A 25,592-nucleotide genomic window follows, 5' to 3' on the forward strand; every position below is an offset into this window, starting at 1 on the left:
GTGGGAACGTCGAGGATCGCTTACAATCACGCCGGTCACACACCTGGGAGATAATCGACTGGGCTTCGGTCAAACTTGTTTTTTTTTTTTCTCTCTCTCTCTCCCTCCAATAAGTCTTTACAATGGAAACAAAGAGATATAAAAGATTTGAATCTCAGTGCTCGTTCCTAGGCGTGGGACTGTAGAAAGGCCCTGGAAGACAAATTGCTTCTCCCAGTGTGGTGTAGTGTGAATGGGCTGGCTGGGTGGCTGTGGTTTTCAGGCAGTGACAGTAGACAGGATTCAGGATATAGGTGTTGTCTTTCTCACACTGGAAAACATGCCATCTGACTGGAACCCCCCCCCCCCACACACACACACACACACACGCACACGTACGTCTGAATGCAAAAAACGAATCCCAGCACAAAGGGATCAGCTCTGCTTATGGTGAATGTCTCCACTTCATGTGTTGTACTTGTGTTTCTTTAGGGTGAAAAGCCATGCATACCTGGATGGCGTCCGCAGTTCGTTTACAACGTGATACATACTGTCCCCAAATTTAACAACAAACGTTTCCTTTGAAAATGACACTAGGCTTGCTCTGTACTTAGCACACATTGTTAGCCACCTGCATTGGAAACCTTATATGGGGGGGTGGACAACGACAACCTCTTACATTCTTGTGAGGGGGGGGGGGATTCTTACATACAGTAGAGAAGTAGGGAAGGGTCCACCCAGGGAGGACACGAGATGGGGGTTACATTCTGAACTCAGGCTATGTTCCTCAAGAGAACCATGTGACCTGGCTTGTTGTAACCTACTCCGGTTACAGACCAGGCCTCGATGCTTCAAAGGCACAGATCTTAGCACCTTCCCAGAAGCCCTGTCACAATCACCACGGCAACCTGTCACAATCATGTCACACACCCATGGAGCTGACATCCCCGTCAGCTTGTGTTTCCAGGCTGGAAGGACCCCCGTATAGATATCTAGGAAGCGAGTAAGATTTACAAAGTCGTAGAGACTCACTGTCAACTGTCAATGGTTCAACATCGGGGTGTCCTTCGTCATTGTTGTGACATTGTTCTCTCCAGTGACAGAGGTTTCGATTAGCATGTTACCATGGTGATCGCAGTCCCAGTCTTCCGGGACATTCCAGCAGCCCATGTGACTGATATGACCTATCCATCTTGATAGAACTACGTCTCGTATTCTAATGAGCATTTCTGAACGATTCAAGTCTAAAAAGGGTCTAAAAGAGGCCATTAACGTGATTTACATAGAGTATGTACATGACTTGTTTTTATTATCCAGGGTTCACCGGAATCTCATTTTTGAAGAAAAAGAAGAAGAATAATCTGATCATTCCATCATCCAATTTCCAATCCATCTCTTCTATACGTCTGGCTGAGCTGGTCTCTTCCTGATAACATTGTTCTGTGATCCAGAAGAACCCATTACGATTGTCCGTAGGCCCCAAACGTACTTGTTTTAATTGGTGGGTTTTATAGACTGTACACAAGGCTGGGCTGAGTGACCGCGGCAGGGCTGGATTAATGGGTGCGTTCAGTGTTGCTGCATTGTTAATGACGGCTGGATGCTGCCAGCTTGCCTTTCTGTACGACCAGACCCTCGTACCTCCTCCCTCAACGGGACACCCTGGCACGGGGCGCCGTGGGCCCCCGGCCCCCTCCAGCTGGCGCCCACGCAAGGCCAGCCACGGTCGGCGTTACAGAGACAACCTATATCTGGTTCGTGGACGCTCTGCGGGTTAGACGGGTGTGTGCGGGGCGACACACACTCGCAAACACACACCGCGGTGAGTGACACACACATTAGCAGACCCGTCGAAGGGGTCAGTCTATACTCTTGCGCTGAGGGACGGAACCTGTTCAGAGGCTCACACACACTCACACACTCTCACACACACTCACACACTCTCACACACACTCACGCACTCTCACACACACTCACACACTGACAGAGCTTATCAAAGATAAAAACAAGAGTTTACAAGAAGATATGGGACCACAGCGGGTCATTGTAGTTAGCATTTGCATGCAGAGTGCAACAGACTACAAAGCTTTAGAATAGCAGTCAGCAGTGGAGATAACCTCCAACATTAGCATTGACACTGTATGCCTAGCTCCTGTTTCATCCTCCCTCTGAATTAAAGCTTTAATCTCTGGCACTTGGCTGTGTGTGTGTGTGTGTGTGTGTGTGTGAGAAAGAGAGACAGAGAGAGAGAAAGAGAGAGTACGTGAGAGAGAGACAGAAGACAGATAAATGCAGAGAGAAAAAGAGAGAGAGACAAACAGTAAGAGTGATCCATGTTCCTGTTAAGACAACCTTAACTGAAACTAGTGTGTCGCAGAAATGGAATGGGTTCACGCAGTTGTCTAAAAAGGCTTAGAGATATTGCACCCGTTGCCATTTCAATCCGTTCCCAATTCCAACAGTGAGACCAGTGGCTCTCGTCACTTCTGCTGTCTCTGCATTTCCTCGTCCACAAGACACAGACAGTGTTCTTTCACCCTAGATTACCTTCACATCCAGGCACGGAGATTTGACTTCATTTACATCTGCGAGGTCCATTATTCCACAGCATCTTTTGAATGGAGTGAGACCTTTCCCTCACTTCATCTATTCTCTCCCCCTTTCCTCTCTTCTCTCGCTCTTTCTCTTTCACTCTCTGTTCCTTTCTTCATGACGGTCGTTGCCTCACTTATCACTCCATCTTTAATTCAGGAATTATCTGTTCAAACGGAGCTCGTGCCCACTTTCACTTGGCTCAAATTGTCTTCTCAAACTTCTTTTCTCTAAGGCCGCTGTGAATCATGAATCACAGAACTTTCCGGGTCTGTCATCTCCCTCGAACGCGCTGCACACATCCGTGCTAGGAAACCTCTCATCGATGCCAGGGAATATTCAGCCCCCCCCCACCACCACCATCAGGGCCACCTGACTCCTCTCCGTTATGGATGATTCTGGATATGGGTAATGATGTCCTGTGTTGGTAGGCCATTATAGGAGAGGAACTTAATTTGCCTGGCGCTAATTAATCGCCACATACTTACGGGGAGTAATAAAAATGCTATTAAGTGAAATACCTCTATCATTAAGCTAACTCTGTTAATATGGGGATCAGCAGGGTTTCATAAACAAAGCCATAGTGCCCACCACCACGCAGGGGTAATTAAAAATGCGCCGTCATTAATTATGTGGAGGCGAGATCGTCCGATGAGTTAGGGGCTTGTTTGAGTTAGGTTTTCCCCTAGGCTTGCAGCACTGTCAGTCTTGTGGAGTGGAGTGGTTGGCTTGCTCTGTGTTCTTAGTGTACAACACGGCCCGCTCTTTCTGCTTTCCAGATGCATTTTGCTGTCCAAAGAAAAAGGAAAAACCCAATAGGATCTCGCAGAGATTTGTAGAGGTCGACACATTTTTTTTGTTTGTTTCCGACATGTCATTGGAAATCAACTCTTTTTGGTTCTGATTCTGTAGTTGCCCCCCATAGCACCCAAGGGGGTGGATCTAGAAGATGTTCGTCTGGAAGAACGGAAAAAAACGAACAAAAAACAAACATTCAGGTGCTCACACCAATAAAACACTTTGGGGTTAAATATTCACCATCCCGCGTGCTTGAGTGGACCCTTTAGATGTCTTCAGAGGGATAGTAGGGTTATATTGACAGGTTGGTTCGCAGCACAGATGAGATTTTAAGATTAGCACTCACAAAGGGTCAGTCAAAAGGAACATTTGGAGGAATCGTGGCAGCAGGCATCCCTTGAAGATAGAAGCAGCATGAAAGACACTCCAGGAGATCTGAAATATCTTTCCACCAGCTGCAATCTGAGGGAATGTGCCCTCACAGCCCTCACATTTCTTTTTCCATAATCTAACATAAAACTGCTTGTTTTCCCTACACACATAAATGCTAAGCAAGTATTCTCACACCCCAAAACACACCTTACACAACTCAACCTTCAAGAGCGTGTGTGTACACACACAAATTCGCCGCGCAAACGCACACAAACACGCACATCCCCTAAAAGCCAAGCATAGGAGCATACAGCTTCACTATATCTACACAGTTTTGTCATCTCCATTTCTTCCCTCGACTCTCTCTCTCTCACTCTCATTTCCTGTCTATCTTTTTCTCCTTCCCTCTGTCCCCACCTTGTTGCATGTCAGAGGAACCTGGCGGTGCCGGGCGTGAAATTGATGTGATGAAAAACAACTGGGAGATCTCCATGAGCCATTTGCTTTGCCATTATGGCGTCCCTCTCCTCCCCCCACCCCCCACCCCCCCCCCCAGCACAACTCATGGGCGTCCACTGAGATAGGGAGCACGCTGCAAATTACCCCGCAGCTATCTCCTAGGTTATCTGTCCCTCGCACCAGCAACCCCCCTCCCTTGCCAGCCAGGTCCCCCACCACCAACTCCCCTCCCTTCCCCCCCACCATCCGTCGGGTCTTTCCCATCCCTCCTATCAGGCCCCTCTCAGGGAGTAACCAGCAAACTGGCAAGAACATGTACATGGTCAACAAAGCTCTCTCTTTCTCTCTCTCGATATATATCCACGTACACAATCTAAATGTCAAGTTGATCTGCACTGTGCTCATCAACTCAGGCAGGCCCCCACATGTTGTTTGTCATTCCCGACTGCAAAATACCACCATGCATTAAAACACACAAGGGTGAATCCCAGTCGTGGCTCCGACGTCCCCCAGATATGCCCCCAGCTCGGAGCTGAGATAAGGTCTCAGTCCTCAGCTTTTGTTGAAGCCAGGGCGACCTCAAACATCTAAGGGCATCTCGGCCATCTCCACATTACACAGAGCCCTGTAAAGCCAGTCACTGTGAGTGCACAGAATCAATTACACCAGGAAGAGCGTAAGTGACTTCCTGTGTGCATGAATGAATATGCTAGCAAGCGACAGTGTCATCTCGGATGTGGATAAATGAATAAGTCGGCGCAGGCGAACACCCGTAAGTGGGTTAGCATGTAAATAAATGAATGAGTTAGCAGATTACTGTTTAAGTGTGTTAGCATGTAAATAAACAAGTAAGCAGGCGAATCACAATTCCGGGGAGTGAGTTAGCGGAAGTCAGTGGAGAGAGAACGGACGCTCGCAGGGTCAGAGGTCGAGGGAAGGGGTCCGGGGGGGGGGAGTAAGAGGCCTTCATAGCTCCAGTGGGTACAAAGCTAGCGGCGTGGCGTCCCTGCATGTCATCCTTCCTCATGTAGAGATGACGTGCCAATTACTCCTTAATTACACGCGTCATCTGGACCAGAGTGCTCCGGCGCCAGCACTGATTAATCCTGTTTACCGTGGCGACTAGCGTCCCAGTGGTCGCAGAGCGCCATGTGAGGGAGACCAGAAAGACAGAGAGGAAGTGATGAGGGTGGGAGAGACAGGGAGAGAAAGAGAGAGGGAGACAGGTGAAGGGAGGGGGAGAGAGAAAGCGGGAGGGAAGGTGGGACGTGAAGGGGGTTGGAGAAAGGTGGAAAGAAAGAGGGAGGGATGATAGGAACAGAGGGAGAGAGAGCAAGAGAAGGATAGAGAGAGGGAGGGAGGGGAAGTGAAGGAGTGAAAGGGAGAGAGAGCATAGGGGTGAGAGAGAGAAACAGAGAGAAGGGGAGAGAGAGAGCACAGACGTCAGGAGAGGCGTGGGTAGGGTGGTGAGGTGCAGGGGTGGGGGGGCGTCTGAGCATCAAAGAGCTGACTAGAAAACAGACGAGCACAAGCTGAGTGTCTGTCAGTGCGAGCCGTTATAGAAACGATCTGTCTGGATTGGCCATCAGGACTGACCTCGGACTGGAGAACATGGGGCCTGTGAGAACCACACCGACGCCTCTACCGACGGCTGAAGCTACCCACACTACCGGCACTTAACTCCCTTGAAAATCGGCTTAGGTCCTCTCGCACTTCGAAGGTGTTGGACGTTTGCCAAAACATTTCAGTTCTTTGTGGAGTAGATTGAGGGATCTCAAAACACCATCAATGAATAGAACCCTCTTCTCAATTTATTAGTTCCTCCTGTTAGATATCATTTACAAAGGGGATTGCAGGATTACAGCACAACGGCACTTTCTCGTAACACGATACTCACCCAGGGTGCTTAGGTCATGTTTGCTGTGTGTGTGTGTGTTTGTATGCATGTGTGTGAGAGAACGAGAGAATGTTTGTGTGTACAGCATGTGTGTGCGTGCGTGCGGATTGAAAGACCTTCCTGTAAATGAATATATAGCACGTGTGGCCCCAGATACACATCGTAAGCAGGAAGATATCTGACCGTGACGGGAAAGTGTGCGTGTGTGGAGGGGGGGGGGGGGGAAGAGGCCTAACATGTATTTAGATTATCGACGTGATAACGCGCCATGACAGAGGGGCTGGTGTATGGTCAGTTGGGCTGAGTCAGGCCATGAGGGGTGGAGAGTCGCCAGGCTCGCGACGACGAGAGATAGAGGGATTGGGGGGAGAGGGAGGGGCTGTCAGCTCTTGTTTATTCGGGGGGCTTGTGATACGGGGGGGGGGGGGGGAGAGGGGGGGGAGTTTCTCGTCCCTCCAGACCTCCCTCCAGACCTCCCGTCACCCCATCGTCCACTCCCCTGCTAATCACTTCTTCTTCTTGTCATCCAATCTCTCCATCTTCTTCTCCATATCTGTCCCCTTGAATCCATCCACCTGCACCCTCTTCATCTGCTGCTATCTCTCTCTATCGCTCTCTTTTTTTTGCGTCCCCTTCCTCTGTCACTGGGCGCCCACTCTCTGTCCATCTGTATCCGTCATGTCTCTCTCTCTCTCTCTCTCTCTGTCTCTCTCTCTCTCTCTCTCTCTCTCTCTCTCTCTCCCTCTCTCTGACAGTGTCTCAGTGAAAATGGGAATCGACTGCGCCTTCCCTTCGCACTCCTCCTCTGCTCTTTTCTCTCCTCCTTTAACGGCTGTCCTCCGCGGCACACGCTCCTTTTAGGAGTGGATGAAAAGAGAAGTAGAAATGCACCCTGTAAGGGGAAAAAAAAGGTGATGATACAATCAGTTTTATTGTGCCGTAAGGATTTTTCCGGGCTTGTGGTTACACACCCTGTATGCAGGCCGCATGAAAGAATTGCACATTCACATGGTTTCTCTCTCTCTCCTACTCTTTTCATTCCTCAAAATAATTAGGCCTGCACTGGACCGTGGGGCGTAGCGTTAGTTGCTCACGTTACTGTGATATATGGGGGAAAGAGGAATCCTGTGTTGTGCTGCTCTAGAAATTTCTACCTGTGCATCCCCACAACCTCCTTCCCTCTTCCACCCCTCCTCCTGTTCTACCTTTCTCCTCGTTTCCTTCTTCTACTCCTTTCCTCCCCTCCCCTCTTCCTCCCCTCTTCCTCCCCTCCTTCCTCCTCCCCTCCTTCCTCCTCCCCTCCTTCCTCCTCCCCTCCTTCCTCCTCCCCTCCTTCCTCCTCCCCTCCTTCCTCCCCGGGTGTGGGTTGAACATGGGGTTCCAGCAGGCAGACTGCACTCCACCTGACCTAGTTCTGCTCTGGCACCAGGCCACTACTAAGAGTACATAAGGAACATGAGCCAAGGATCTCCAACATGCCTTTAATATTATTTTTCAGAATCTGCGCCATCTTGTTGTGGTGTTACCTTGGGGTCAGGGAGAACAAACCACGATAACGATCATCCTCATTTGGATGTCTTTGTGGCCGAATCTAAACTGTTTGTATTTCACGTTTTTGTCAGGTGTTTTTGTCAGGTGGCTGAACGGTGAGGGAATTGGGCTAGTAATCTGAAGGTTGGCAGTTTGATTCCCGGCCGAGTCAAATTAAGTTGTGTCCTTGGGCAAGGCACTTCACCCTACTTGCCTCGGGGGGAGTGTCCCTGTACTTACTGTAACTCGCTCTGGATGAGAGCGTCTGCTAAATGACTACATGTAAATGTAGGTGAACTTTGTGTCGTGTGACCCACGGTGTTTCTTTGTTTTGTCATTTTTGCGGAAGATGGTCATGACGAGATGTCTTCATTTGAATATTGCTAGATGTACTGCTGTATTGCAGGTTAACCTCTGTATTAACCTGTAACACTAGACTAGGTTAACCTCCGTATTAATCTATAACACTAAACTGGGGTAACCTCTTTATTAATCTGTAACACTAAACTAGGTTATCCTCTGTATTAATCTGTAACACTAGCTAGCTATATTAATGTCTGTATTCATCTGTAATATGAACTAGCTAAATTAACCTCTGTATTAATATATCCTGTAACATTAACTAGCTAGATGAACCTCTTGAAATACCTGAAACACAAACTAGCTAAATTAACCTCTGTATAAATCTGTAACACTAGATGTTAACTGTAACACTAAGTAGCTAGGTTAACCTCTTTATTAATCTGCTCTGCACGTACAGTTCTAGCTACTGTCACTCTGAGGACAGGTAAACAACATTTGGCATCTGCTGGAACTTTACAACACTCTTAAAATTCTATTTTATGGAAACATTGGCGTGGGGACTTGCATTAGTATGTGTGTGTGTGTATGTGTGTGTAGCCCGGCCCTCATGGTCCATGACTTTAACATCCCTCCAGAGTGCCACCCAAGCAAAAGCCCAAAGTGCCCCCCGCCAGCATGAATCCAGAAGTGTTGGCGTACCGTAGCTTTCTACCCAGCCCATTACATGGGCCGCCTCTGCCCCGCCGCACGCCCTCGCACCACGCATGCATCTTTCATGACTGGCTGGTGGGTTTAAACAAGCCCAGCAACAGCCCCTTGCATCGGGGAAGCTCCGACGAGAGACTTCCAGCACGTTCTCTCAGAGCCACCGTGATATTATTGGTCTGCGGGGGGGAGTCGGGTGGGGGAGGGAGTCTCGTCGCTGCACACCACCTCCTCCAGAAACACTAGGCTGATGGGGGTTGGGGGGGGGTGAGGGTGAGGGTGGGGAGTTGAGAGAGCGGGGTGGCACCGCCCGCGGGGCCCCCAGCCCCTTTTGTGTTTACCGGCCCTGCGTGGGACCAATGTTATTTTCAATTTCAAGGCTCTGCTCGGCCTAACTCGCCACGGCCCCCTTCATGCCATTTGCCTTAATAACGCGAGCTGGACTCTCCGCAGGGAGAATGGCCGCCACCCTGAGACCTGCTAAATGACACAGTGGAGTTCATTGATGGAAAGGATTACACACTCAGCAAGCCGCTGGTGGCGGGCTGAAGCCTTCTATGAAGGGCAGTGTACAAGGAAAGGGGGGGGGGGGGGAGGGACGTATCTTCTTTGAAGGAGAAGTGTATAGCAGCTTGCCAAGGGGTATGGTGTGGAAAAGCACTAGGTGCTAATCTACTGGCCTCTCTTGAATCTGGCTGCTTATGCATGTGCTAGGCATCGCGGTGTAATGTAGTGTCCTTCACGGAAAGAATTGTCACTCTTGTATAGTTGAAGTGAGACGTACGAGACCCGACTTCTCGGATTTGGTTTTATGTGTCCTCCATATCAAGTTGGAAAAGCTCACAGGCGTACTGTTTACATTAGTTTTCATTGTGGTCTGTCCACCTATTTTTACTTTCAGTTTCAAAGAAGGATCTAGATTGTTTAGCGCATGTATATCGGATGTATGGAACATAGTGGAAGTCTTCCTTCTTGAGCTATGACCTCATTGTGGTCAGCCCTGTTGTGTGTTTTACAGTTTAGGAAGTCCTGTGTCCATCATTTGATATCAATAGGATGGTACTGTGTACTCAGGGAACATATATGGATCCTATTACACTTCCTGTGGTCAACTGGTCAGCCATGGCCTGGACCATAGTGAAACATGACCACTTCCCCTTTCATCCAGAGCAGAACACATTAACCCTAGAGCAGAAGACCAAGCTGTCACCCCTGGAGGAACATTAAGCAGAGAACTGGGCACGTTATCACTCACAGGAACAGTACTTGAAGAGGTAGTGAGATCTCCTGTCTCTGACCAATGAGAAACTGGTGTGAGTTCAGCCAGTGGGTTAGTAACTGGCCAGATGTTAGGATACATGTTGATGGAAGATATCTCCTGCCTCACAGTGATTACCCCCCCCTCCCCCCAAACACAGAGCAGACCCTGCAGACCAGTGGCAAACACACACATCTTCAATCCAATGGGTTCCTTCATCCCCCACACACACAAGTTGATCATATCTTACGCATAAACTGTGGATGCCACTATGGCTGTAGCCCAAAACCAATACAGGACCAAACCTGCAATACGGGATAGATGATACCGTCAAATTGAAATTAGGCTAAATAAATTGAGAAGTACTTTCAACGAGAAAGAATATTTCAAACCCTGGAATTGTGAAAAATCGGTGGTCTAGATCTTCGAGAGCTTCTAAGACTCGTCGCGGCCAAGTCTGTCACGCGACAATACCCCAAGCAGCGAGCGGGCGTGAACAACTCTTCACGCCTCCTACTGTAGGGACGGCCCCTCTGAGGGGGAACATCTAGAGGGAGGTCTTAATGTAAGCTGGTGTGAAAGCAACCCTCGCAGCTATCTTTCCTCCCAGGATGAGAGCTCCCTCACAGTCAGCACTCGGCCTCGGCCACGCCGCTGCCGTTCTGCCTTCCACCCCATCTGTGGCTTCCCCGACACCGTGAAGTAACAGTGTCTTAGACAATTACCAGTGACAACTTAATCCATTACGGGCTATCCAGCTTATCTATCTGGGATCCCCTACACCTCCGCTGATCAACGGTAGACGGGTTCCCGGCTCAACCGTCGCGTGTGGAAGCCTTCGTCCGACGGCCCCGCGCAATTCCCCACCCCCCTACCACCACCTCTCTGCTCCCGAGGCCAGAGGGGGGTGTAGGGCGGGGTGTGAAGCGTATTCACCCCTAACAGCTGACTGCTTCCAACACCATCCACCGCACTCTCCTCAAACACATCGTCTTCAAACACATCCTCGGCTTCAAAACATGGAGATGATTCCAAAATCTATAAGGCTCTGCCAATCTAAACAAACAGGCAGCGCGGCTCCCGCACTGGCAAAAAATATATCAAGAAGAAAGAGAAGAAATACGATCTTTGTCGACAGAAAAAATAACACACAGCAGTCCTCTCTATTTTTAGCTGCTGTTGTCTTAATTGGCATGAAGGGTACAATCAGATAATGCTCTAAAGTGTGAGTCGTGCCTCTGCTGAAGACAAAGCTATTCCAGCATCTGTTTGATATCCAACGTCACCCACAGGGCTGTCCTGGATGATAAAACAATGCAATCCTAGTGCTTGATGTCTCCGATACTCCGAGCGTCACTGCGGAGCGTCATTCCTCTGGTCCCCCAACTGCGGCACAGCATGAGTTCGTAGCATTGTTGCATCTGTCGCATGTGATTCGCGAGGCTGTATCTCCGTTGTCTCGATGTTTTATTTCCGCCATACTTGCAAGGCCACCATCCATTGAGTTGTGTGTCACTCCTTTGGTCCCCTGTACAATGTGTGTGGCTGGGCTCCATCTGGGCCTGGTGAGGTCACTGCACACCACCTGCTCAGGGCACACTTGGCTGAGGAGTGTGTGGCGGGCCCGATGAACCAGATGTGTGTGTGTGTGTGCTGGTGAGGAGGTCCTCGGAAGGCAATAAGCAGCCACACACACTTCCACTTTGTGTGTGCGCCACAATCCCGGCGCCAGACACTTCTTTGCGTTTTACCGTGCGATTTCCTGTTTGATAATTTAGGGAGACAATTGCTCTTTGCATGCACAGGTGAATCTCACAGTACCATGGACGAAATTCCTTAATGTGCAGATTAGTTGCAATGAATTAATGAGTTCCACATTTGATAAGTAGTTAGATTTATATTTACTAGGGGGTAGTACTTGTTATATAGATGACCATGCAAGGGTTTCACTCAGGAAGAAAAACTTTAAGGTTTAAGACATATGATAAGATTTGAATATTTGATTTCTTAACAATAAGGTTTTCTGCACTCACAAAATTTGACTATTTAGTGTACCTATGTTTAAAATCGACTCATATCACTTAATGAATCTTCCATTATTTTAAGAGACTTGTAAATGTTAGAAATGTTTTAACCGGTGGAGCCTCGGACAAGTAGGCTGTTCGCCCCCCACGAGTCTGGTGACCCACTTTGTTTGAAATATCCACATAGGTTTTATTATTGTTTTCTCTGGTGATGTTTCGTATACACTCCGTGTTTCCACTGTATACACGGTTGATACTATCATCTGCACTTTTATTTCAAAACTCCGGTAAAGAATATGACTGTATGAACTACTAAAAATAAATAAACTAGTTCGGCACGACTAGTGAACATTTGGGGTTAACCCGTTTTTATTCAGTCGTTATACTTTAAAGTAACTAGCCACAGGCTTTGCTGGAAAGAAAACAAACTGTGTTGCTATGTTGCGCATGCAAAACACTTCTTAACGGGGTAGAAAAACCTGAAATTCAAGTTAACGGTGCTTTTAAATTAACCGTGCGGGTAAACGTGTAGCATATCTTTATTAGTTCTTAGAAGAACAAACGCTGCCGGATATAAAAGGATGCGGCTTTACGCACATGACCAGTATCCGAATGACAGTTTTTTGACAGACGCGGGGCATAGATTACTACAATATGCAACCAATAGCCAGCTAGATGACGTGTCTGCTCTGCAGTGTTGAAACTATTTTGAAATGATATCAAAAGGTCAGCCACGGCGCAATACCTTCGAATGCTTTTAAAGACAATCTCTCTAGTACTCATACAGACCTACGCTATTTGGGAAAAATGGGAAGACGGCCACAAATAGTGGTCTATTTAATCTTTATGCATTACGTTTGACTTGGTAGCATATACACATAGTCTAGTTAATCCGTTTTGAGTGTCGCTTTACATAGTGTAACACAGATTATATGTGCAGTCAATTGGTTGCTTGCGACAGGCTACGGTATCCGGAACATTTATTTATTTTTGTCATACATTAAAGTCCAATGCACCGCCTGGCAGCGCCGTCTTGATATACATATAAGCGACGATTCAGGTGCTCGGCATCGCTTTTATCTTGTGTCTTTTATCTCGCCGTGTCATGTGAAGTGAACGGTTTTATAGTTGGAATAGATCGAGCTACTATGCGCGTGCCAGACCCCGCCTGCTCCCAGTACGTCATTGGCGAGTAGTGGGGAGGGGGTAGAGGGGAGTCACTCCCCTGCCTACTTTTAATAGCTTTGTCATGTGATGGAAAGCAGTTGTAAGACAGGTGCCCTCAGTTCATTCTCAGCAAGGGGCAGTTGTCTGTGAGAGCGAGTGGAGCGCGAGTGGATTTCTTTTTGCCCGATTTCTTTTTTTGTTTTGCGGACCGTCATTCAGTGCCTGGATGGCGTGGGACAGGTGTAACCAGGACTCGGTGTGGAGAGAATTAGAGGTGAGCAGTTCTAAATATCCAACTTATTGTCAACTATAGCGCTTCTGGACCGTTTCTGGGAAGATGGACCGCACTGAACACCCAGGAGCGTGATTTCTTTGCTGCTGTCGGCACACTGCGCTATACGCTCATCTGTGGAGAGGGAAGCGGGGAAATCACAGCGCAGGAATATCTGACAAGTCAAGGGGATATGCTAAGAATTGATCTCTTTTACTTCATATTGTCACTTGGTTTAGTCGTTAGATCCCTGCGTGTAGGCAGCGAGTGCGGGGTTTCTCGTGCAGCTCCGGAGTTCGCTGCTGGCCGCGTCCCTAGGATGTCGTGCAGTCGGAAAGAATGTTGACATGCTCTTGCAGATCTTTCCATTCACGGACTGTACGCGCTCCTGTTCCGCTATTAAGAAGTATCCGCTTTTGAAGATAGCATGACAGAAATGTTTCTCAGTCAGGTATTGTACTGTAGCACACGTAAACGCATACTAAGATAACTATGTTTTGTCGGGGTTTGTTTGGTTATAAGCATGTTTATGTCCAGGGGAAAGCTATGATTGTACATAGGGACCGGTATCTGGCATTACGATGGTAGCTGGAGCATCGTAAACGTTATCGGGCGCGCCTGTGCCAACATCCTTTTGGATAATCTTAGCTCAGTTGCGTATAACAAAATGGGGATATTCTATACGAATTTTCTACCTTTCTACCAAAGTCTTCAAGTGCAGTGATTAGCAAGGGAGATGTGTCTTAACAGTCTTGACAATTACCAGATGTAGCTATACGTTGTTTTCCCTTAAATGCTAATTTCGTGATAACTGCCTAAATAATGAGATTATACAGGAGCGAAGCATAAAATACTGTGTACTATTTACCTCCCCCAACCTTGTTATTATGTCCATCATGTTAATACAATTTGTTATGTACGCAAAGGTCCACAGAGCTGTCTGCAGATAACAGCGACTTATTGCATTTATAGAGATAATATTCAATCGGACGCATAACTTTGTGATATGATACGGACGACAGACTATTTACAATGTTATTATCCAGGCTGTGTATTGTTGGGGTGGGATAAAGCAAATTAAGATTTTATTTACAAAAAACAGCCAAACTCATTACTTATTCACCAAGTATGCATGCATTTATTTATTTTCCTTTTAGGATTTTGGGCGAATGATTTCATGCAACACTGGTACTCTTCAACACTGCATATAGGCTATCATTGATAGAGTGAATTATTGGTTTAGGGTACTTGTGACGGAAGAAAAAACATGTCGTTTGCCTGAACATTTAGTAGCTTACTTCGGTGTTTGTGCTTCAGCACAACCTCGACACGTATGTGCGTGTTTTTTCCAGGATCATATCAGGTGTTGACGCTTAGTCAATTCTACAGAGCTTCTATTTCAAAATACGCCAGTGCATACAGTTCGGCATAAATCATGCAACGCAATTTCGGCAGCTCTTCTTTACAATCAGTGGATTGCCTCCCCAGTCCTGGTCACATTCCTAATCATCCCCAGCTAGCAGGTGCCTCTGTGTGTTCTGCGTGCGTATAAATCACAGCGGCTGTGGAGCAACGCTCTACCCCACTCACTGTCTGGCGGCGCTGTTTCTTTAGTACCATTGGAAGTCGATGAGACGATTGAAAGCAAATTGATCTTTTGACGGATTTTTTAAAACATTTGACACATTCTTTAATTCCCTGTTTCGTAAAGGGTTTTCATATTGTCAGCCTTTTATTGGGTTTTATTTGTTCGTTGGGCCTGGGCGAGGGGGAGGGGGAGGGGGGGGGGGGGGGTCCGGGCTTGTATCCAGGCATGTATGCTGCCCCTTGCACGGCCTCGTATTAGTTATGTCCTCATGCTGGCGCAATCATGAGTGCAATTTAACTGTGATAAAAGTATCTGGGTTCTTATCTTACTCCACACTTGGCACTGTGTCCGTCGCACTCTTGCACAGAATGACACTCCGGTTCATACCCGTCCGCCCAGCCTCTGCACGACCCCTGGACCAGCTCCCTAACAGGTGTGCCCGCGGGGTGTCCAGTGTCCTCGAGACACTGCCATGTCTGATGACATTTCCTTGACAGCACTTGTAACACTGTATCACAATTTACATTAACAGGTATTCTCGAACATGTCATATACGGGAGGGGAAATTAAATTGAAATAGTATATAGCCTACCTGCGTTTGTCTCTCTTCTTGTTGCTCTCTCCTTGGTCGTCTGGGGAGGTGCATGGTGTTCTCACGTGAGACTGCGTGTGCCAAGATGAAATGCTGGCGCGGGAGCCTAACCTTGCTGCGAGCGCGGCCCGCTGAAGCAATTAACATTTGTAACATCTTGGCACCTGGAAAATAAATGTAGGTTAGAGACCCGCTTATTGGAACTTGTTTACATTGAGCCTGCAACTGTTGGCGTTGTGTCATGATCTCCATGCCCGCTTCTCGTGCATGGCCAAGGGGGATGAAAGATTTAAAGTGTGGATCTCCTCGATCACAGCTCGATGAATCCGATGATTTGTGCCTGGAGAGCCGTGGAACAGCTGTGGCATAGACACATGAGAGAGGACGATGAGTAATGTCAACAAGAAGTATTTAGCGGTGTTGGGCTCCTGTGTGGATCACAATGTACGAAAGAGAAAAGATAGCCGTGACAGAAATGAAATCTGGGCCATAGCAGTGGTATACGCCGTGCCATGGTCAATCAGGTGACAAGTCTAGCCATGCTCTCTTTCAAAAGAAGCTGACAAAGCCTACGTAGTCAATCAGCAGCTTGGACAAAGCGTCAGGAATGCTTGCGGCATTATTTTGCATCATGACTGTCTAATTATATTGTGGTTAGCTAAGTGTACAAACGGTGCATTCCAATGAACCATGGTCAGAACAACCCTACACATCTGTGAATAGATTAAAAGAGCCCAAACAACATTGCGTGTTTGACAGATACTAGTCAGTTTACCTGTAAAGCTTCCAGCTGAATTGAGGACATATTTGCTCATGTTAACGTTGTGGTTGTCCCCCTCTCCCCCCCCCCCCCCCTCCCCCCAGTGTGCTGCCTTAGTGGGTGAGGACCAGCCCCTCTGTCCAGACCTGCCAGAGCTGGACCTATCAGAGCTGGATGTCAGCGACCTGGATGCAGACAGCTTCCTGGGCGGGCTCAAGTGGTACAGTGACCAATCAGAGATCATCTCCAGTCAGTATGGCAACGAGGCTTCGAATCTGTTTGAGGTAAGGCGCCATGTTATTCTGTTCCCGTATCTCCATGGTTGTCTGTCGAAGCCTAATTGCATGATTTATGTCAAGGCAATGGAGCTTGGCAGTGCAGTCTCGTGTGCTTGCTTGTTTATCTGGAAAACAGGAAGCGGATGTTAGTTAAAATGAACCTGCTAAGGTCAGGTCCTGTCATGACTGGCATCAGTGGCAAATGTGGAACAACCCTTTAATCACACTATATTGCCTTTTTGAGTACTAGACAATTCCCACTGGAGTCAGTGACTGAAATAAGTGAGTTCACGGACTATAACCCCTCTCACCTCCCCACTCCCCACCACCAATAGTACAGAGAGGAGATAACAGGAGCCGGCGATAAACTGCAGACGACCTTTGTCTCACTGGTTGGACGCAAGTCCGGCGGTGCCTTATCAAGCCTCCGTCATTCATTTCATTCCACTCAGCGTTTTTCCGAGCGGTGCACGTCTGAAAGAGCAACGCTCAAACCTGGCAACCCCCTTTGCCCGGCGCTCCTCTGTGTTGCAAGAGGCCTCCCCTCCAAAGGTTTAACCTCTCGTGTTGTCACTGCCTCTTGGGTCTAGATCTTTTCCTGGTCCAGGCTGGCCTATCAGGTCTCCTCCTGGTCCAGGCTGGCCTGTGAGCAGGCAGATCAACAGGAGGCACAGAGAGTGGAGGAACACGGCTGAGCAGGGAACGGGCCCTGCACCGCGGCCAGCCCTGAGCTCATGTTTAGTGCCTGTGTGTGTGGTGGTGTTGGGGGGGGGGGGGGGGTGGGAATTGTGGATGTGTGTGAAAGAGAGACTGAAAAAGAGAGAGAATGTGAGTTGCCTCAGTGGTCCAGGAGGGGGGCAGGCTGATAACAGTCTAAATTCTTTCCACATTCTGCCACCCCCTCCTCCCCCCAGACATGTCCCAGGCCTGGTGCTCAGGGGCAGGGAGAGCTGGAGAGGGTGACTCTGGAACCCTCTGTCTTTACAGAGTGATATGGCCTGCAGTCCATGAATTGCTCTGGGGATGGATAAAAATACCAGCCAGGGCGTCTGTCGAGAGAGAGAGAGAGAGAGAGAGAGAGAGAGAGAGAGAGAGAGAGAGAGAGAGAGAGAGAGAGAGAGAGAGAGAGAGAGAGAGAGAGAGAGAGAGACAGAGACAGAGACAGAGAGACAGAGTGTGTGCGCGTGTGTGTCACATTTTAAAACACAATGGAGATTAGCCCCTACCGAGCTTCTGTTTGAGGCAGTCAGCCTAGAGGAGTGTAGCGCTATGGGAGCGATGTGCGTCAGTGTATTAGAGTGTGTGCATGTGTGTGCTGTGTACCTATGAATTCATGTATATTAGACCAGTGGGGGGTGTTTCATCATCACTCAACAAGCCATTGGTTCCATGGTTTAACGGAGACGCATAGAGACACCCAATCAGAGAGGAAGCTTGAGACAGAGTTGCTCTCCTTCACTAGGGTTTGTCATCTGTAGTGCTGTGTGGAGATTTCATATGAAGTACCCTCTGCAGTGTTGGGACGGGCTGGTGTTTTTTGCTAATCCTCCCTAATCTGACAGTGAAACGTTTGTATGGTTCAGATCAGAGGCTGGGGCTGGGGTTAGAGCTGGGGCTGGGGCTGAGGTTAGAGCAAGGGCTGGGCCTGGGGTCAAGGCTGGGGTTAGGGCACAATTTTGCACTTCCCTGATTGGCATGCACAAGGCACTGTCTCAACCAATCACAGTGTAAACATGGGGTTGGTTAGGTATGAGAACCGACTTTATGTGAAATAACTTCACATTATCTTCCCTTTATCTCACACAAACATTCATTGCATTCGTTTTTTTCTGTCATGCATGCACATATGACTCTCCTCCCCACCCCCAACACACACACACCCTTAGACACACAAGTAATCAATGTTTCCTAAACTCCCTGACTACTAGTTAATGGGTGTCAGGGCCAGGTTTTTGTCGCCAGCCCTAAACCACACACTCTTTCATCAGGTCCTATAACTCTGTATATATCTCTCTTTTTCTTGCTCACTCTGTTCTGTCTTTTTTCTTTCTCTGTTTTCATCTCACCCTCTCTCATTCTGTCTCTGACACAATTTAAATGGGCTCTTACTGGCTGACGTACGCTTGAAAGAAAAGACAACCACGCTTGTACATGATAGCATCCACACAAACACACACAAACACACGCAAGCACACACACACATACTCACACACACACAGAGCGCTGAAGAGGTTCTGGGTCTGGAACATGTAGCGTATGATTTACTATGTCGTTATTCAAACAAGGCCAGGATAGTGTGGATGGGAGGGAGGGGATAGGGGGGGAGATGGGTTAAAAGAATGAGGGAATAAGAGAATGCAGGAGACGTACACTGAGGCAGGGGGTCGTGAGTTGGCAGTTGATGCCCCTCGGTGCCAGTTGAGCATGATTTGTCTCTGGGCTGGGCAGCACAGGACCCCAGGGAGAGTGCCTGTGAGCTGGATGCAGCTGTCTCCTGCACCCCCCCCCCCCCCCCCACCTCCTTGGCGGAGGGGTGGAGAGAAAGAAAGAGAGATAGAGATAGATGCAAAACTGCTTTCTCTTGCACCCATTCACGAAGGGGTTGAACTCCAATCCCAGTCCCACTCAAATGATTTCCAGAGGACATGGAAAAACCGGCATTGTTTGGGTTTGCGTTGGCACTTTCTGCATACGTTGAGGTCTTGTGACGAGCCAATGTTTAAACAGGAAGACGTTATGCTGTTGAGGCTGCAAAGGTAGCCCCCGTGTCCCGAGAAAAAAAAAGAAGAGGTTTTGCCATTGTCCGTGAGACCTGCTTGATCATTAATGGTGCTGGGACACCGGTCACGTCCCCCACACCTGACCTGGAAATGTGCGGACGTGCGTGATGTGCGTGTGTTTCAACAACAGCTGGCATGTCAGCTGCCGTGAACGAGCGTGTATCAGTTGTAGTCAGAACCGACTTGTCAGTAGTTGTCAGCCAGCTGTAGCATCTCCCCCCAGCACATGGCAACCCACCACCGATAACCTTATCGAGCACCGGTAGGGGCCACTACCCAGGTCTGAATGTTGTCCAAGTGTCCTGCCAGTAACTTCTGATCTCGTGTGGAACTCAAATGCAAGTGCTGCTCCTGTTATATCCAGGGTCAATCACTCACGGTGTAAAGACATGACTTTGGGTCTCTAGTTAAACATACCTAGGGACAAGACTCAGGCAGTTGCTTATTCATATGTACAGGTTAGTGTTTGTGTCTCGAACGGCGCCGGTTACGTAAGTAATCTTATCACGAGAGCATGCTTGTGAATATATTATTTTTGGGGGGTTTATTTTTCCTCTGCTCTCCTCTACACTTTTCCCCCCTCCTCTCCCCTCTCCTCTGCTCTCCTCTACACTGCTCCCCCCCTCCCCCCCTGATCCCCGATGTCAAGCCACCTGCAGATGATGCAGTAATGGGAGATGTCTGTCGTAGTCCCGTCCAGCCAGCGCCCAAGTACAGGGAATTATTTCACCCTGTTCCACCAGTCTTAATGTCCTGCCAGAAACCTTACATTACATTTACATTACATTTATTCATTTAGCAGATGCTTTTATCCAAAGTGACTTCCAAGAGAGAGCTTTACAAAGTGCATAGGTCACTGATAATAACAACAAGATAGCCCCAAAGCATTGCGGGTAGCCGAAACAAGAAGCACACATTGTGAACAACCAAAAAATTAATGCCAAAAGGAAGAACCATAAGAGCATGTAGTTAAGCAAGTTACAATTAAACAACATGAATCTCTAAGTGCAAGTGTACCTGTAGAAAAAGCATGCAACAATAAAAATAAAAATAAGATTAACTAAAATATAATATTTTGCAGCGAATACAACAGTTTAAATCAGTTACCACTAACCAACAAGAGCAACAAGTCTCTAAGCAAGAGTCATGTGATCCTTGAGGAAACTAGCATTGGGTTTAACAAACCATTCCTAAGTACCGTTGTACTCCCGGAACAAGTGTGTCTTGAGCCGTCTCTTGAAGGTGGAGAGACAGTCTGTGTCTCTGATGGAGGTGGGGGGCCAGGCAGGAGAAGAGCTTGTGTTGGGACCGGGCAGTCTTGAGCGGTTGGACCACCAGGCGGTTGTCTGAAGAAGACCATAGGTGGCGGGTGGGGGTGTAAGGCTGCTTGAGAGACTTGATGTATTCGGGTGCAGTCCCGTTCACTGCTCGGAAGTTCAGTACCAGGGTATTGAATCTGATGCGGGCCGTGATGGGTAGCCAGTGGAGGGAGATGAGGAGCGGAGTAACGTGGGAGCTTCTGGGTAGGTTGTAGACCAGGCGGGCTGCTGCGTTCTGAATCCTCTGAAGAGGGCGGATTGCGCATGCTGGGAGACCAGCGAGCAGCGAGTTGCAGTAGTCCAACTTGGAGAGGACAAGTGCTTGGACTAGCAGCTGGGTGGAGTGCTCAGACAGGTATCTCCTGATCTTCCGGATGTTGTAGAGGGTGAATCTACAAGACCGGGAGACCGCAGCAATGTGGGCCGTGAGGGCAGAGAATCTCTCTGATCCAGGGTGTAATCCAGATGGATGGGCTTCTCCTGTTTCATTGAGGGTCAGTCAGTCCCGGTCTGAGGCTTTGACAGTTTGAACTTTGGGGTCTCTCTTCAGTACTCACAGAGAAAACCTTTTGAGTTGCATATATGCTTATGTGCAGGTGATTGTGCTTGTTATGGTAGTAGTTGTTTAACAAGAGTGCATGTGGGAACGCGTTTGTTTTTCCTTTCTATGTAACACACACACACACCAATAGGAGTGACGAGTGTCTGTCCTGGGAAAGACTGCATTCTGTCTGTGTGCCTGTTGATGAGTCCAGACTCGAGACATCACCAGAAGGATTCTGGGATTGGATGTCTGCACGGGAAGTGGGAGTGTCTTTGTCCGAGGCAGTTAGTGGGTTTACATGGTGGGATTGTTTGTGGGATCCTAGGAGCTAGGAGGTCAGTCTAGGAGCTAGTAGGCTTGTCTAGGAGCTAGGAATCTAGTCTATGAGCTAGGAGGCTAGTCTATGAGCTAGGAGATCAGTCTAGGAGCTAGGAGGCGAGTGTAGGAGCTAGGAGGAGAGAGGAGAAGTGAAGAGATAGAGACCGGAAAATAGGGGAAGGGAGAGGAGCAGGGACAGGTAGAAGAGGAGAGAGATTACGACAACTAGATTTCCACCTAGATTACCGTCCCCTGGTATTGTCTCTCTCTCACACACACACATTGACACAGTCAAAGATAGTGACGTACATTACACTAACTGGTGGGATGTACTCAATGTCCAACACACACACACATACTCACTTCCACTTTTCTCTCTCCATCTCTCACTCTCTTACACACACACACACACACACACACCAACACACCAGAAAGACCCCCATCCCTGCTGAATGCTGGCTGCATTTATTTTGCAAATTTATGCTGACATTTGAGAGTACAACGCCCGCACCGATTCACCAGTTCAGCCAGGGTGTGGGAATTATCATATTGCGCTGTATAATATGATTTTCTCAAGTGAGCCCCATTAGAATAAAACACACACTGCTCATTGTTCAGCTGCCTGATTTGGTGCACATATATTTGCACCACTTGATGAAAGTAGTCTTCCTTCTCTGGAACACGACAGCCCAGCTCTCAGACTGACTCATACACTTGTCATGGCTCTTCACACACATACACACGCACACACGACAACACAAGCTAGCTTGTTCCCCTCCCTCATTCTCTCTCGCGCGCGCACAGGACGAGTATTATCTCCAAGCGTCTGTCAGATCCACTCCACAGTGAGAGCCTTCACTGTTCCTCCCCTTCCGCAACACTCCAGCGCCCTCTCTCAGCCCGCTCCCTCCAGCCCTCCAGCTCACCCTCCCTCCCTCCCTCCATCTCTCCAAAGGCAAATCGTCCATCCACAAACAGCCAGTTAGAAAGTTGAAAATCCAGTGGGTATAAACAACCTCACCCTCTGATGCTCCAGGAGAAATAGGAGAGAGTGGGGGGGGAGGAGAGGGAGGGAGGGTGGATGGATAGGGGAAAAAGGGCAGTGCTCACAGCCGGAAAATAGTCCCTGCAGGGCTTGTTTGGGGGGAAAAAAGAGCAAGTGAACTTTGGCTGGCTGGTTGTCAGGCTGGTTGTCAAGCTACTTCTAGTCTCAGAGGAGCATGGCTGCTGATTGGTCCCCTGGTCTGGAGGTTCCGCCCAGCAGCCTGAAGGAAACACTCTGCCTCTTCTTTTCCTTCAGGAGGGATGGGGTGTGGGGGAGAGAGAGAGAGAGAGAGAGAGAGAGAGAGAGAGAGAGAGAGAGAGAGAGAGAGAGAGAGAGAGAGAGAGAGAGAGAAAGAGAGGCTAACAAAGGCAAAGAGGAAGTGTGTGTATGTGTCTGTGCAGGGCCCTCGAGCTGTAGTGTCTCTGCCTGTCTAAAGTTTCTCCGTCTAATTATAAAAAAAGCCCTCGCTTCCACACAGAGGACGCGCCGTACTCTTATAAGGAGCCGGGCCTCTTTCGGCCTACGACGGGCAGTATTTACAACACCCTGCAACCCACAGGTACTTCTGGGGTCAGCTGTGTGACCCCCTGCCCCCCCCCCCCCCCGCCCTGCTTCTTAAGCCCCCCCCCCCCTCCCCACGACTCACCCCCCCCCCCAGACAGCTGGAGGGCTGGGCCCTTCGTCCCCGGAGCTGCGGATGCACAGGCGGAGACCGGAGACGTAATTATGTTGCTAGTGAGACACCCTATAAAAAGATCTGACGGCGGTGTTTACATGGGTTACACGGCCCGCTCCTCGGTGCACTTCTACAGCTCGGAGATGGTGTGTGTGTGTGTGTGTGGGCGAGGGAGGGAAGGGGGGCTGCGTGAGAGTGAGAGAGCTATTTTTATTTCAAGGGGTAATCTCATCTAAGAGCCTTTCAGGACTGTTTCTCTTTAACCTGGCCGGAAATACTAAGCCAATAAGCCCCCTCCCATAGACACTCACACACACAGACACAGACACACTCAACTTTATACACAGACCAAACCACAAGCCAATCTTTCCTGTATTATTTAATGTTATATACTTTCCATTGAGTGGGAGTTGAAAACTACAGTTTCCCGGAACAGTTATAATACCTTTCATTCTGCACTAAGCAGAGTGTGTGTGTGTGTGGGGGGGGGGGGTCAGAGAGAGGATTTCATGTAACAAGAGGCATCCACATGCTGTAAATGGGCATTCATATTTAAAGTGATATCAGCCTTTGGACTGTTATCAGACCAGACCAGACCTGTGTCCATCGCATCCCCCAGTTAATCTAGACACTGTTTCTTTTTTTTTGGTCAGAAGTGTTCAGCATGTGCTTGACATCAGGATTTGTTGCAGTCTGCCGAGGAGTGTTGATTTGAGGGGATGTTAGGATTAGGCCTGATTTAAAAGCTTATACAGACATTTAACCATTCACAGTTCAAGGTGTTCCACCCACACTGCACCCAGGTGAAGGAGAACCAGGGAGGCGTTTGAAACCTCCCCTCCCCTCCTGTTGTCCCTAGTCACACTGCCTGTACAGATCTACTTCAGCCGTCTGGTTCAGACAGGCCTTAAATAGTTGAAGACCCTCTCGAGCAGGCTACCGCTGTTTCATTGGATGCTGCTAGGAGACTCGCTGGGGTGCAAGGAGCTCAGTGTGATCAGGAGATGTAGAGGAAGCGGCGGCGTGTCACTTCCTGTTGCGAGAACACAACGTCTGCTCAGGGTCCCCCCGGCTGGAACTGACAACGAGGTTCTCTTCCTGGCCACGCACGCGGAACATATCCTTCTCTCTTCCAACCCTCCCTCTGCTTCGCTCTGTCTGTCCCTCTCCCTCTCTTTCTCATTTTCTTTCGCTCCCCTTCTCCCTCCCTCCCTCTCTCTCCAAAGAGTCCGGGGTAGTTGCAGTCATTTGGTTCCTCTGTGATGTGTCTAAACTGGAGCATGTAATGTGATATTCCCAGGAGAAGGCAGACGCAAGGAGGGGATGGAGACTGGTGAGACTGGGCCGCGGTTAGAACGTCTTCTAAAACTCGGTTCTTTAAAAGCGTCGCTCTCACAGCCAGTCCTCGCCGGGTTTGTCCATGACATCCGGAATGGGGAATTTGAAATGCGGAGCTTTAATACCTCCGGGGTGTCTTCTCAGGGCAGTTTAGGGGTCGTTTCATCCTCAGATGGGCAGCCGGCAGACGTATAGAAATGTTCTAGGGACAGTATCGAACTACGATAACATCCGACGGGTAGGTTTTTTCTCCCCTGGTCGAATGCAGTCCTCCCCCAGTGGGCTGTGCAGTAACAGGGGCCGTCTTTGATCAGAGCCCGTGCTTGTTTGTACAGATATGAGTCCGTCCGTCCCCCCGTCCCCCGCCCCCCCGCCACACACAAACATGTGACGGCCCCGGGAGGGCGCCTCTGTTTACCTGCCGCTGCGCAGGACGCCGTCACACAAATGCCATCAGATAGAGCAGGAAACACGTTCTGATAACCCGGTGGCAAAGTCGAAACAAGGGCTTCACTCTGGACTGGACAGGAATGAAGGGGGGGGGGGGGGCACTCAATCTCTCTCTCACACACACACAAACACGTGCAGACGCACACAGAAGTCAAGGTAAAAGATAATGCGTTTATTTAGTAATCAGCAAATAGCTTTTATGCAATGGGTAAGTGCTGAGGTCTGGAGCCTGATAACATCGCTTGCTTTCAGGTGTTTCTCCTCTAGAACGGCACGCGGCACCAGGAGTGTAAATTGAATAGGATGACCTTTCACCACCGCATCAAATTGACTGCATTTCCCCAAAAGATTTTTTCCCGGTTTCAATTACCATAAATTTGTGATATTGGGTCCATACCATACCTGAACACACACACACACAGTACTTTTGCACATATACGCATGCTACCCACCAACCCGACCCAACCCCTACACACACACACACTTTCTGTATTGCGTTGCATGGATGTTTTGTTGCCTGTGTATGACTACTGTGTGGACTACAGTAGG

At 48.8% G+C, this 25,592-nt stretch overlaps 1 protein-coding gene across 1 annotated transcript in view; it reads left to right on the forward strand.

The window, feature by feature from the left end:
- The window catches only part of ppargc1a (peroxisome proliferator-activated receptor gamma, coactivator 1 alpha), a 222,749-nt gene that overhangs the window by 169,114 nt on the left and 28,043 nt on the right, over nucleotides 1-25,592 (forward strand). Inside the window, exon 2 of the mRNA XM_084691446.1 lies at nucleotides 16,400-16,579. Coding sequence (XP_084547572.1) covers nucleotides 16,400-16,579 — 180 coding nt within the window. The remainder of the gene's footprint in view (nucleotides 1-16,399; nucleotides 16,580-25,592) is intronic.

The sequence above is a fragment of the Hypomesus nipponensis genome, chromosome 25 (assembly GCF_054491055.1).
Source record: "Hypomesus nipponensis isolate SF chromosome 25, ASM5449105v1, whole genome shotgun sequence".
NCBI lineage: Eukaryota > Metazoa > Chordata > Actinopteri > Osmeriformes > Osmeridae > Hypomesus > Hypomesus nipponensis.